Source organism: Phragmites australis, chromosome 18 (genome assembly GCF_958298935.1).
Source record: "Phragmites australis chromosome 18, lpPhrAust1.1, whole genome shotgun sequence".
Lineage (NCBI taxonomy): Eukaryota > Viridiplantae > Streptophyta > Magnoliopsida > Poales > Poaceae > Phragmites > Phragmites australis.
In genome coordinates, this window is record NC_084938.1 from 25,414,511 (window position 1) to 25,428,109 (window position 13,599).

The 13,599-nt window shown below is 43.2% G+C and overlaps 2 protein-coding genes across 3 annotated transcripts; one reads left to right on the forward strand and one right to left on the reverse strand.

Annotated features, from left to right (window-relative positions):
• The first annotated feature begins 1,205 nt into the window (after positions 1 to 1,205).
• LOC133898391 (large ribosomal subunit protein eL31-like) lies at positions 1,206 to 2,775 on the forward strand. Its single transcript, XM_062339071.1, has 2 exons — positions 1,206 to 1,371; positions 2,350 to 2,775. Exons 1-2 carry the CDS (start codon positions 1,208 to 1,210, stop codon positions 2,627 to 2,629), a joined length of 444 nt encoding a protein of 147 aa, XP_062195055.1. The 5' UTR covers positions 1,206 to 1,207; the 3' UTR covers positions 2,630 to 2,775.
• A 990-nt stretch (positions 2,776 to 3,765) lies between these two features.
• On the reverse strand, positions 3,766 to 8,663 carry LOC133898390 (uncharacterized). 2 transcript variants are annotated; one of them, XM_062339068.1, is made up of 9 exons: positions 8,365 to 8,663; positions 7,212 to 7,435; positions 6,112 to 6,898; positions 5,729 to 6,020; positions 5,342 to 5,548; positions 5,055 to 5,228; positions 4,690 to 4,878; positions 4,503 to 4,616; positions 3,766 to 4,378 (listed from the first exon to the last, which is right to left on the reverse strand). In XM_062339068.1, the coding sequence occupies exons 3-9, from the start codon at positions 6,861 to 6,863 to the stop codon at positions 4,037 to 4,039; spliced, it is 2,070 nt and encodes a 689-aa protein (XP_062195052.1). In that variant the 5' UTR covers positions 6,864 to 6,898; positions 7,212 to 7,435; positions 8,365 to 8,663; the 3' UTR covers positions 3,766 to 4,036. The 2 variants fall into 2 exon arrangements, with proteins under 2 accessions (XP_062195052.1, XP_062195051.1); XM_062339067.1 differs by lacking the exon at positions 7,212 to 7,435 and having other exon boundaries at positions 8,365 to 8,661.
• Between the last annotated feature and the right edge of the window lie 4,936 nt (positions 8,664 to 13,599).

A 13,599-nucleotide genomic window follows, 5' to 3' on the forward strand; every position in this document is an offset into this window, starting at 1 on the left:
TATTACATCACATTAGAGGAATATTAGTAAATTTTCTCAGATTTTTTGTAAATTTTTATGAGGCTTAAAAATTGCAAGAAGTTACAAAAGTAGTATATTTTGAAGAATTTTAGTTTGAATTCTATATAGTATTTTTAGGTGAATACAGTTAAAACGGGTTGATTATGAATTATAGAGCGTGCACAAAAATCGACATATTTGTTGTGATTTTTTTATTCACGGATACTGTTCATACTGTTAATGAACAGTACAGCGGAGGGTAGTATCGGAAGCCGATGGCATATAAGGAACTAAAACATTTATTCGATGGTATAGAAGTAAACAGAATTTATTCGATGACGAATTGTAGAATCAATAGTTATTCGATAGTAAATAGTAGATTTTCTCCTAGAAATATGGGGGCTCGTAGCCGTCGGCGTCGACCATGAAGGCCTTGCCTCCCTTCTGTCTCTTCTTGCCGCTCTTCTCGGCGGCAGGTGGTGACGGGGCGGGGTAGGAGATCGAGCCGACGCGAGGTCAAACAAGACAGACTCCGTGTGCGTGCGTGCGTGTGTGAGTTGGGTCTGGAGGCGTGTGAATTGGCCCATGGGTCTAGAACGGGCCAAGATGGGGTTAGGATTGGGCCCAAGCATAGTGATGGGTTGGATAAGGATTGGGCCGACTTTCCAAACTTATGGGGTTGGGGCGGGATTAGGACTGGGCCTCGGTCCATTACCAGGATAGCACAGCCCACGGCTCATCAGCCGGCATGGAAAGCTGTGCGTGGCCCATGAACCTACACACGGGCGGCGAGCTTTTTTATTTTAATATTTATTATTAAAATAGAAGTCGTTGTGAAAAAACCGCACATCTAGATTTTTTGTTGGTGTCTGTGTCTTTCTAACGGACGACAAGTTTAAAAAATAAACTTTCAACGGATGACAAGTTAAAAAACAAAATATAGTATTTTAATGATTTAAAAATTTAAAATATTATCAAAATAGTTATAAAAAATTCTGAAAAAAATGTTAGCGATTTTTGAAAACGTACGTCTACTTTTACAATCTTTCAATTTAAGAAATATAAAAATGAAAAAAAAAATCTCGGGCGGCGGTATCGTAGCACGGGCCGCGTGGCCCATCGGACGGCATATCAACCAGCGCATGTGCTAACAAAACCGGGCGGCCCGTCAGTGTGCGTGTTGCTCATATAAAAGGCTCCCCCGTCGATGGTAGGGTTTTACTCTCGCGCCGCCGGAACACCACCACCGAGCCGAACCGACCCCCGGAGGAGAGGAGAGGCGATGGCGGAGAAGAAGGGAGGAGCGGCGAGGAAGGAGGATGTGGTCACCAGGGAGTACACCATCAACCTCCACAAGCGCCTCCACGGCTGGTACTTCGACTTCCCCTCCCTCTTGCCACCTTGCTGGTGTTTTCTGCGCGTTCCGCTCTCGCTACAAGACCCGGCGCGATCGCGCGGTTCTGCCTTACGCGGATGTAATGCTAGGGCCGTCGTCGTTTGGTTACTATTTAGGGATCATAAGACGCGTGGTAGTGGCTGATGTTGCTTGTCTTCGATACTAGACAACGAATTCTCTGTTCCGTTCTCGTTGCATTATGCATGCCCTGATGTCCTGAACATTAGTAAGTTCTGACTTCTGAGTAATTAGTTGCGATCATTGTTCTTGCGTTGGAGCACGCGGAGAACAAATTATTTGGTGATGTTACCAGAGTATGTTCTGTAATTTTTGCAGTGACGCTCGTTTGATATCTTTTTAAAGTCATTTAGTAATAATGTGTCTGTGCATTACACTTTATTTCCATTTAGAATTGCAAATATGTAACTATCTTAGGAATTGAAATATAGCAATGCCTACGGGTAATTGAAGGATCTGTTTGGCCTAGCTTAGGAAGATCGGTTGTGTAAGCTCAATGTATTTTTTTTTTCTTAGCACACCACTAAGCTCAATAAACTCGCTTGTTAGGTAGTAAGTTTTACCACCTGTTTGCGATTATGATACCTATGAACCTCACGAGACTTAGAAACCTCACAAGACATCATCCATTGCTTTCGACGTTGTATGTGGAATGGCTGTGGACATGGACTCAAAAGTTAAGCAGAAAAAGAAAAGCTGGCTTTTTTTGGTACTGGCTTCAGTTCATCAATTAAGAATCTAAGCTTCAGCTGGATCAAATGGACTCATATATTGCTCCATTTCAGTTACTGAATACTTGTTCAAGTATTTTCTGTTCTCAGCGTGACTTCTCTAGTGTCTACTTAACCTTGTCCTGTTATTGGAACTGAAAGTCTACATGACACATGTGATGATTTCCATTTTCTTTTTACTCAACATTTTCTGATGTTTGGCAGTACATTCAAGAAGAAGGCGCCCAATGCCATCAAAGAGATCAGGAAGTTTGCGCAGAAGGCTATGGGCACCACTGATGTCAGGGTTGACGTGAAGCTCAACAAGCACATCTGGAGCAGTGGAATCAGAAGCGTGCCACGGAGGGTTCGTGTGAGGATTGCCCGCAAGAGGAATGACGAGGAGGATGCCAAGGAAGAACTATACTCTCTTGTCACCGTCGCTGAGATCCCTCCTGAAGGCTTGAAAGGGCTGGGAACCAAGGTCATAGACGAAGCGGATTAAACTCTCACATCCGCCACATCTTTAGAACGAGTTCTTAGTTTGTATTGCAACATCAAACTTTGTGCCCCAAAGAAGTTTTGAACTCTGGTACTGTGATATATCACTAAGTTGTCTATTTCCTTAATCAAATTCCATGGTTAGTTCTCTTTCACAGTGCGTTTGTTTCTTCTGTGTCCCCTCTGATTGACTGTTGAGCTGCTACTCACTGCGCAAAAAATATCATATGTAGTATTTATTCAAGTCTCAATCGTGTTCCTTTGTTATATGTAATCGTGAGTATTGTTTTGGCTGAACTTTTCTCATGTCTGATGGCCTGAACCTGAACATCTCGCATTTGAATGACACAGTGAATGCTTTTTTTTTAGCTGAAACATAGATATGACCTGATCGAACTGTTGAGTTGTGCAGTGAAACATTTCGTATAGACTAGAGCTGGCTGTATGTATGTATGCTTGTTCACTTTTGTATACGTCAGCTTACTGATAGTTGACGAATGTCGATGCCCAATCCTAAGTATTTAGGCAACATACGAACTAAACTAGTCTACTCCTTTCGGTGGCGTTCGGGTGGAGCTGAGGAAGATGGCATGCTTTCCACGAAAAGCGAATTTGGGTTAGGGGTTCGGGTGGAGGCTGGAAGAAGAAGAAGACATGTCCTTTTTTTATCTGAGGAAGAAGGCATGTCGGTGCGAGGGAGAACGGAGAACCCATTTCGGTAGTTACAGTGCGACATAATCAGAAATGACAGTTGCCGTCCGGTGTACAGGCAGCCTTCTTGAGATATTGTGTGCAGGAAAAGGTATGTTTAATATAACTCCTTTTTTCCACCGAAAAAGTATTGATCAGAGCATTGTATGATGTTTGTGCAAGGTTGCAATGGACTGAAAGCATGAGCAGTGCAGTTGATGGATCAGCACAATCGAAGCAGCATCTGCAGATGGAGAGTAGCCATCGTCGGCAGCCGTCTGACGACGACTGGTTTTTGGTTGGCCCGTCACTATACGCTGATATGCTAGACTAGTGGAGACAGCTCAAATGTAAGTGTAGAGTCCTTATCGAAATTGTCTATGATATGAGGAGAATCAATGTAGAACAGCTGATAAATCGTGCATCAGCATCTGTGCCGAGACCTTCATAACGATGGGTAGGTAAACATAGTTTCATTTCACGAGCTTGCACCATAGACAGTGCAAATCTTTATCTTCAAGTGACAACAGAACTATTCATATCTGAATTGCTTGTATTCTACAAATGAGCAACATATATTCGATGACAGGACTGTACTGTACAAGAAAGGGTTGAGTTTTCACTGTATATATTGCTGAGGGGCCTACTCAAAGGCGCCTTCTTTTCGATCATATAAGGCAACTGTAGAAGAGATTTTATATTTTATATTACAGATTCATCATCAGCGCCGCTCTGACCATACTTCCCTTAGGAGCGTGTATCTTGCATTATCCATGGAAGCTCCTCTCTGAGCACCAAAATGTGCAATACCGTTAGATGGCGAAGGTGGAGCGCTGCGATCAGTTAGGGATGCAAGGGGAGAGTCTAGGTCATCCAGGTCGTCATCACTGGTGTACCCTCTCCTCTGCACCATTGACGCTTTCCGGTCCAGCTTTGCGCCGCCTCCTATGTCTGCCACTTTCTCCGCCGCGTCCAATGCTGAAGGCGCACGGTACACAACAGGAGCAGCGACGCACGGAAATGCGCTGATCACATCTTTGTCAGTGCAGCGCTCCAGCAAGCTCTGCATAGCATCAAGTATTGTCTTAACTAATACCATTCTGTATGTCAATGTATTCGAGTGACATTGTCAGCAAGATAATATGTGTAAGGCTAGAAGCCCACAACATTTCGTGAGTGAAACAAACCTCAGAATTCAGCTCCTCTAAGACTGTGCTTGGAACAGGATCAGGACAGAACTCATCCGGGGTGAAGTTGCACAGGATTCTTGTCACTAATTGAAGGCCAATCGAAGGGCAGACCTGAGAAAGAGATCAAAACCTTGAAATAGGAAACGGTATAATAATTTGCCAGGTGATATGCGTGAACACTGACCTCTTTTCTGATAGATTTTTCAAGAAGCATGTCCTTTGGGAGCATCAGGAGATCACTCAATTCGTTAAGCAGTTGAAAAGATTTTGATTCAGCCGCACCTCTTCTTTCATCATCATCATTTCCTATGTGCTCAGACTCATCGTCGTCCATGCCAAACTTATCTGTCAGCCATCTCGACCAGTTTCCGACCTGCATAGCCATTTATTTCACATGAATTGGTTGTTTGAGGTGCAATGGCGAGATACTAGCACATTCATAATTTAGTTTTGTTCCATTTGTAAGCATCATCCTGACAAACAACTTCATAAAAAATATAATGCAAAACTATGTGGAATGCACAAAGAACTAGTGGATCAGGTACATACAGAGTTCTTCAGCTGCGCGCCTGACCCAAAGGTTAGATCACCAGCTGGAATTGGCAGGACTTTTGGGTCAACAATTGGGTCAGATATAGGATCCGTTGGTGTCTCGCTTGCAGATTCGCGAAGGATGGCATTAAACATTGCAACATCCAAACGGGCTACACATTGCTCCATCACCTGATAATGGGAGAACTCGTGAAATACAGAAATATATGTTCAGAAATACAGAAATATATTTTCAGTAACAAAAAATGCTTATTCTTTTGGAACGAAGGATGTTAAAATAATACCGATTTTGCTAATACTGGTAAACAACCGCACTCATGTCCACCAGCACGAAGCGGACACATTCTGCTGAATGCATCGTGAAATGCAGTCTTCCAGAGGTTAACAGAAAAGGTTCCCTGCTGCTGATCACCCAAAGCAGGACCTAACACTCTCCCAGCCTTTGGAGTTGATGAACTTTCCATCGGGGTTTGCATGTGAGGAGTTAGTGCCTGTAAGAGAAACATTCTTCAGAAAATTGACGACATGAAAGAATCCGACATGTTCAGAAAACGGGTAGGCCAAAAGAGAATCACTGTGAAGTATTATTTGTGAAACATTGGACTAGGACTGATTGTTCCTAGCCGCTTGAAACTGTCAGCCAGAATAAATTGTCTAAGACAGACATTTACCTGCCACCACACTGTCTCAACAATCCGAGAAAATATCCAAGATTCAATCATCTCCAATGCAGCCAAAAGTGTACTTGTTTCCAGCCAATCATCTGGCATCTGCATGGCAGCAAGTTTGGCTTGTTTGCCAGAGCTATTTTTCCCTAGCATTGTCATGGATTTCCCGTCAAACTTGTCAGTACCACCATTAACGTTCATAATCGTCCTCGTTGGAGTTGATTGACGTGAGATGCCAAAAGTTTGTGCAATTATTACCCTGAGGACAACTGTATTGGACAACCAGAATGTCAACCTACAACAAGAGTAGATTGTTAATTGAAGGAATTTTCTGGTAATGTCATATGCTGGAGTGAAAATTCAGATTAAGCGTAGCCGTATTATACCTTGAAGCATCATTACTACACGACTTCGCAACAAGCACAAGGCCAGAAGCAGTGTTTTTTGCTACTGAAGCTCTCTTATCTGTGGACCAAAACTTGGATGCATGAATATACAGCCTAGAAAGACGCCGAGCTGGGGTGTGCAACTTATGTGCTGAACTTCCATGCTCAGGCACTACAGAGTATAGTGAAACTTCAAGAGCAGCAACTTCACGAAGTTCCTGTTCCAGCTTGTCAATTTTTGACTCTAATTCCCCATTCCCTTGAACTACAACTGATTTGTCGTGATCATCTATCTTCTCTTCGATGTCAGGAATTTCATCATCAGTACCAGTACTCTGATCACAGTGTGGAGCTTCATCTAAAACATCAATCTCCTTGGCCTCCTCATTGCCTTTATCATCAATGGTTCCAGCATCGCTGACTATATCATCTGTTTCCTCAGAAAATTCTGATGGAGGGCGAGAAGGAACTCTTGCAATATCTGGTTTTCTAACTTCAACAGCTTTAGCAGCATTAACTGTTTTCTTTTGCTTCTGGGATTTGCTCTGAACATTGTTTGATCCTTTATGTTGCAGCTTGTTTTGAGTTTGACGGCTGGAATTGCTTTTGGCCGTGCGGGGGCTATTTTCTTTCGTCTCCTTTTTACTGAGCTTCTTTGTAACCCCTGAAACTCTTTCGTCTCTAGCTGGTACATAATCTGATCCAGCCCCCTTCTTCACATCTCTCCCTTCCCCATCATCTCTAGCACCCATTTCAGAATACTTCTAATTTGTTAGAAACTTGATGCCTAGAGAAATAAAAAGCACAAATGGTTATATTGCTCTAGTAACTTTAGCAAGTTGGTTAGACTTCATGCTCATATAGATTTAACACCGATGACACTTGGGTCAGAAGAAACAGAAAATCAAGAAAAAAGCATGACTCAAACTGAAAAGGAATGAAAAAAATGATTGAAATCTTTTAGCATGCTCATAGTTAAAAGGAGAAACCTTCAGTAGCAAGATAGATGATAGGCACACTAAGGAGTAAGAAGTGAGAATGCACACCTTCAAAGTGTGCTTATTAATCCTAAAAGGGGAAGATAAAGTTTCAGAACTCACATCAAACTAACTCTCATTTCCATACGATCGAGCTCTTGGGACCTTTAACTCTGGAAAGCAACACTGAAATTAAGGTGCCAAAGGGCACCACCGGTAAGAGTTCTTGGGAATCCCATCCATAGTGGGTAATTGATCAAGATTGTCACCGTGAACCTACAACGGAATACGGGATTTACCATTGACCAGTTGGCGCTCCACTTTGGGGATCCAAGTTGAAGATAGCTCTATAAAAGTTCCAGTTGATGAATGGCAAGATCATCAATTCTGCGGACTCAAAGCTTATCTTTAAAATAACTATCAATCAAAATTTCCAAAAGGTGATACTAGGAATCTTAGTAGAAATTATTCAAGTAATTAAATCTCCTCTAAATGGTATGAAAGTAGTAGTATGAGTACGATTCAGGGACAAATGGTCAAACATGCATCACAAGCCACTCGTGAACCAGGGATCCACACTAATCAGCAAATAATTACAATTCCCGGAAATTACCAGTCATAACCCAAAAGTACCGGCTAGGTTGGCCCAGGGGCCAGGGCTTCCTATAATGGCAAGAAACGGGCAATTCGCTAATCAATAGCATGGAAGATGGAAGAGAACAGCTCGAAAAGGGGCATTAGTTTACTTGACAACATTCCATCATAGATTCGGAGGGCAAACCATCACCAATCAAACCCAACAGCCGGTTCGGAATTCCAAATCTGCAACCACCTTGCTCGCCGTACAAGAACAACTCAGAAGATAAAGAAAAGCAATCAGGAAGCATCAAGGACCAATTGCCCATAAGAAAACAAGGCGTCGGAATTCAGAAGTGTGGATCGCGAGCTAGCGCCAATTAGGCTTAATCCACTCCCCAGGTGCCTAATTCATCACTAGTTTCACGGAGAAACGGGAGACAAATCAAATCAATGCTGCTCTCCTCAAACAAAGATCTCGGCCTCAAGTAGAGCAACAGAGCTCCCGGCAGAAACCCTTCACGAAATCAAGGACCAAATCAACTTGAAACTTTAGAAGAAGTTCAAATCCAGAGCAAGTCAATAACCGCGCTGCTCGAAAATCCTCCTCCGGAGATCCCGTGGAAGCTTCACGGGGCAGGACTCCAGACTCGGGGGAGCATAACAGTGGAACAACGAAGGGGAGAAGAGCAGCGCTCACCCGCCTCCTGCGGCTCGCGCGGCGGTCTCCGCGAGTGCGAGCAGCAGCAGCGACCACCGCCCCGGCGTGGCTCCAATGCGGACCACAGCGCGCAAAGCCCGTGGCTCCTGTTTGCGGGGTGGTTTCCGCGTACGTGCTGCGGGGCGGCCGTCGGCGCCCACGGCAAGGGTGCGTCGCGTGCTCGGTTCGTGGCTCAACCGGCGCCGCCTGCTTGCCCCGTTGCCCGCGTGAGGTGGAGCGCGGTGGGCGCAGTGGGCTGTTGCTGCTTAAATCGAGCGAGCTTTGGGAGGCGTCCGACACGGCCAGGTCCGCTCACCGCGGGTGAGGGTGGCCACCACCGGCAAGTGTTTTGTCTCCTTGCCCTTTCTTGTGTGCGTTTTTCTTAGCTCATGCCAGGTTGGAAACGTGATGTGTGATCCGTGGGAATTTTAAAAAAATATAAAGTTGTCTCTAATAGTTACTTTAAATTTTCATCTTTAAAAATACTATTATAACTACCTATTTTACTATTATAATATTCTTTATTTTTTTATCTTCAACAGCTGCCTATTTCTTAGTATGCTATTGTTTCCTCCGGATTCACTGAAAGCATGTCTACGATACTGCTACAGTAAACCCGAAAGTGTTTTTCCCTCCAGACCTACTGGGAGCTCTGTAAACAGTATTGCTACAGCATTACATGCGCTACAGTGCTCTGGCCAATGCTCAGCTGTTGGAGATGCTACAGTACACTGTTAACTATTGTAGCACCGAATCTGCAAATTTGAGGAGCCTGTTGGAGTTAGCATAAGTACAATAAGTAGACATATGTATATATTTATATTATCATATATACTTACATAACGCCTACTGAATATTAAAGATACGAAACTTAAAAATTGATGAAGTCACTAAAGATCGGAGATGCAGAAGCTTAGAGATTAACAAAATCATCTATTATATATCTCACTGTTGACATATATATTGATTGCCTTTGAAAGAAAATTTCATCTTAATAAGACATACAAAAAATAAATTTAGGCTTGATTCCCGGTAGATAGGTGTACAATCACTAAGCCTTGTCTTAGATGAGATGTTTTTGTAATTTTCTTTTTTATTTTAAATGCATATTGTTTGAATTGGATAAAACTTTGTCACTCTCCTCCTGATTTCAACAAGAGGATCGTTTTTAGCAATTCACCCACCGACGTTTCTTTAAATAGTTCTTGATCCTATTTTCTTCATCGTTCTAGTTTAACACTTAGTGGTTGGTAGGAGGTATTCATCGACTGATCAATTTATAACTGGGGAGAAAGGAGCCACAACTTTGTGCTCTTCCTCTCTACATATTCCACGTCTTTGCAAGTGATATCGATGTTTGAACCATAAGTATAACTGGTGATCACCCCTGAGATTACATAAACAATAACCACAAAAGAGCAAAGGAGATATCGCTGATCCCAAGTGGGTCCAAACCACTTCACCTTTGATGTTCCTTTGACCCTTTATTCCGCTTCCAAATTTTCTCAGTCGCACCATAGTATTTCCCCCGAATCCTTCCACACACATTTTTTCCCGAGCAATTTTCCACCCACATATTCGTGCACCATGTGCTGTAGTCTTTTCATATTTTTTTTTACAGATAAATAGTAGGAGAGTCCCCTAATATGTAACCATCAAAGAAGGGAGAACAAAAATACAAGGTAAAAGAGAATATACAGAACCTAAAACTATTGTACAGAGTTAAGCCATAAATAAATACCAGCTTGATTAGTTTCCATCATCTGAAACCATGTAGGAGGACATCATTTTTGAAAGAAGTCTTTTCATTCAAAAGATAAATTTCCATTCTTGTCTTTTTTTTAACAAGATATAGACGTTATTCCTAATTTGGTGTCTTGTGCACCGAAAGGGATTCCCAACAAACATGCTCAGTTTCTCACCTAATTACCTACGACAATCTACCACCCTACTTAAGATGGTTTTTGTTGAGTCTCCACTCGACGAACACGAAACCTTCCTACGTATTAAGTCATCTGCAATATAAATTTTAAAAATTTATCCTCTATAACACTATTACGACATCCCTTAATACTATTACAATATCCTCTATTTTTTTTATCTCCAACAGACACCCTATTTTTTACTTTTCATTCCTCTCCTCCTCCACCGGATCCATTTTTCATTCCTCTCCTCTTCCACCGGATCCATACGCATACTTAGGAATAGTGATACGAGAGCCCCCAACTCGACAGCAAATTTGCCGATCAAATGCCGATGCCGTATCCCTGTAGCTCCGGCAAAAGCAAAAATACAATCTCTGTTGGAGTGATTTGCCGGTGTTAGAGAGCAGTAATTGAACGGAGGCACAAGAATATAGCAAAAAAGAAGTCTCCGTACGAGTCAGCCTTAGTCTATAAAATGCTGCATGTGAAATATATATATGGGACTCCACCAAACAAGCAGTAGCATCACCTTGCATTTCCTCTTCAGCATGGCAAGGCCTCTCTGTCTCTAGGCCTCTAGGGTGCACCTGGACAACACTATCACCCCATGTTCCATGTTACACTTGTGCCATGTAATGTGCGTTCCGCATTGGCACCAAATCAAGAACACAAGATCTCCCAATTATTTCACAGAAAGAATTAAAAAATTGAAGAACATATTCTCGCTAGTGCAGAGAAAAAAGAAGCATGGAAAGGTAATCCTTTTCCTTTTTCTTTTTTCTTCCATTTCATTTTCTTTAAAAAAACGAGTGAGCACTGAGCAGACTCCGATGCGACAAGGCCCAGTTTGGGGCGACCGGGAGAAGCTGTCGGTGGTGGTACAGTCACCGGCCAACTCCGGTAGCTGTACGTATCAGGGATTTTTAGGGAATTTAGCTTATACAGTTAGACCATCTCCAATAAATATTTTAAAAAATTATTTTCTATAATACTTATTATAACATTTTTAACACTATTACAGTACTACTATTTTTTCAATTCCAATAATTACTCTATTTCTTATCTTTTATTACTCTCTTTCTTCCTTCTACCCCACAGCAAACCTCTGTAAACAGTGTTGTTAGGTGCGGCTTCTCTTCGCAAATTTGCCGTCAGCTACCACGGATCGGCTTCACTGTACCATCGTTGCCGATTGTGCTGGAGACGTTTGACGCTACTTTATCGGGAAAAAAATTTGCTCCACCACAGTATTTTATGGGAGCTGCTGGAGTTACCCTTTCGGTTGAAACGGACCAATTACCATTTTGCCCACGGCCAGCTAGCCACCGTCTAAATTGGGTAATTCGGGTGGCACGGCCAGCCGGCAACCTTCCCTCACTCCAGTTTTCATCAGAAGGCACATGCTCCGTAGTACGTCAAAAATATTTAAGTTTCGGACATAGCATGACTTTTCATACATACCTTTAACCACTATTTTTAATTAGAATATATTTTTATAATCTAATAAATTTATAATATTATAAAAATATTTTAAAGATAAATCCACGTATATAATTTTCATATTTTAATTCTAAATATTTTAAAAATTATTGATGGCCAAATTTCAAAAGTTTAACTTAGATCCTACCCAAAACATCATACATTTATGACAAAAAGTACCCACATCATACATCATACAAGTGTATAAATAACGTAGTACGACCTGATGGTACCAATGCAAATTCCTCTACCACCAATGCCCGACAATGCAATTGTACGCTACCGTGGATGTATTACAGATCAGCCTTTCTTAGGAGAGCAGTATGATTTAGACGCGTGAACACAGTGCGGCGGTGGGAGGAGGAAGGGGGAGCCTCCTGCAGCCCTGCCCATGGCCGAGAGGGGCGCGCGTGCTGGGGAGGGGGCGGCGCGCCACCAGATTGGGATGGCGCCGGCAAGTGCAGCACACCGCGGGGAGGGAGGCAGCACGCCGCGGGGAGGGAGGCGGCCGGACGAGCCTGCCATGGGAAGGGAGGCAACGACGATTATGTGAGGAGGAGAGGGGAGCGGAGCGGCGCTTGGGCGGAGTCATCCACGGGACGAGAGATATTTTTCCCAGGCCAGATCATTGGCGGACACGTGGACTGCACGACCTGTTCCGGACACATGCTGTTCCGGCCAACCCTGCAGCGACACCTGGGCCGCACTAGCCTGGTGCGCGGTGGGAAGCAGGAGAGACACGCGATTCGCATCGGACGGCGGAAAACGCTGTCGCTGACGTGGACCATGCAGCTGACCTCGGAGCCGCGCTGCTCTAATAGGAGTATATTCTAATTCTAATTAGAAGAAACTGAGCCGTCAAAAACCAAATCTGTGCAAGAGAGAAGTCCTTGTTTCAATTAAGCACCAGAAAACTACACCCTGACCCAACAGCCAAATATCGTGTCTCGTTAAGGATGTCTAGTCACCACTAGCAATGCTGTTCAAAGTAGACCGTGTTGCGCCATGTGGGCCCTGTAAAAAATAGACCGTATGTATACTTCTTCGTGTATTCGAGCTCAACAAACCCCACACAGTTGATATTGCTAACGGTCGGTGAGAGGGCCTTTTCAATTCTCATTGTCATAGCATGGAAATAATCCTGTCATCCTGACCAAACAGGCTTTGCCAAAAGCGTGTTCAGATCCTATAAAAAAAAGCATGTTCAGGCACATGGAATTATACGTGTACCGAGGAAGTAAGGAATTGGTGAATTACAGAAGCTTTTAGTTGAGCCACAAATGTCAGCACTCAGCAGTTCAGCATATACGTCCACACAGCTCGGTCACTAGTGGTCAGCCGTTTCGCTGGATAGAAAGATCTTTACCTGCACGGCAGGCCAGATCAGAAGTTCAGAACAAAGAAATTGTAAACATGTTTTCATTTTTGCAGGGGAGCAAATAGTGCACATAAGGACTGCGGCTGCCCCCAGAAGGACATGCCAACAACGAGACCGTATCACTAGTTCTCTACACCTACACAGCACCAATGTGCTTGTCCACACCTCACAATCAATCCATAGACACAACCTTGACCCCCATGCTAGTTTCTGAATAAAAACGTCATAACCACAGCAACAGGAGTAGGTAACTGGGTACTGACCTGGAGTCACGTTTGAGTAACGTTTGGAAGGTGAACGCCCTCACGGTCTGAAAAGGCCACCACACCACACATGCACCTGAGCTAACATATCAGCAGAATGAAGGTTAAGAAAGCAATGTTTCATTTACCTCCATTAGATATGAACAGAGCTGAGCTATACATATCCGTTAGAATGTAATCATGATGGTCG

Bases quoted from the DNA above. Each gene is read 5' to 3' on its own strand.
- LOC133898391 (XM_062339071.1), top strand. From the start codon at position 1,208: ATGGTAGGGTTTTACTCTCGCGCCGCCGGAACACCACCACCGAGCCGA. The intron at 1,372-2,349 runs GTACTTCGACTT...GATGTTTGGCAG, and splicing joins CACAAGCGCCTCCACGGCTG to TACATTCAAGAAGAAGGCGC.
- LOC133898390 (XM_062339068.1), bottom strand. From the start codon at position 6,863: ATGGGTGCTAGAGATGATGGGGAAGGGAGAGATGTGAAGAAGGGGGCT. The intron at 4,879-5,054 runs GTATGTACCTGA...ATGGCTATGCAG, and splicing joins GCGCGCAGCTGAAGAACTCT to GTCGGAAACTGGTCGAGATG. The intron at 4,379-4,502 runs GTTTGTTTCACT...GATGCTATGCAG, and splicing joins TAGAGGAGCTGAATTCTGAG to AGCTTGCTGGAGCGCTGCAC.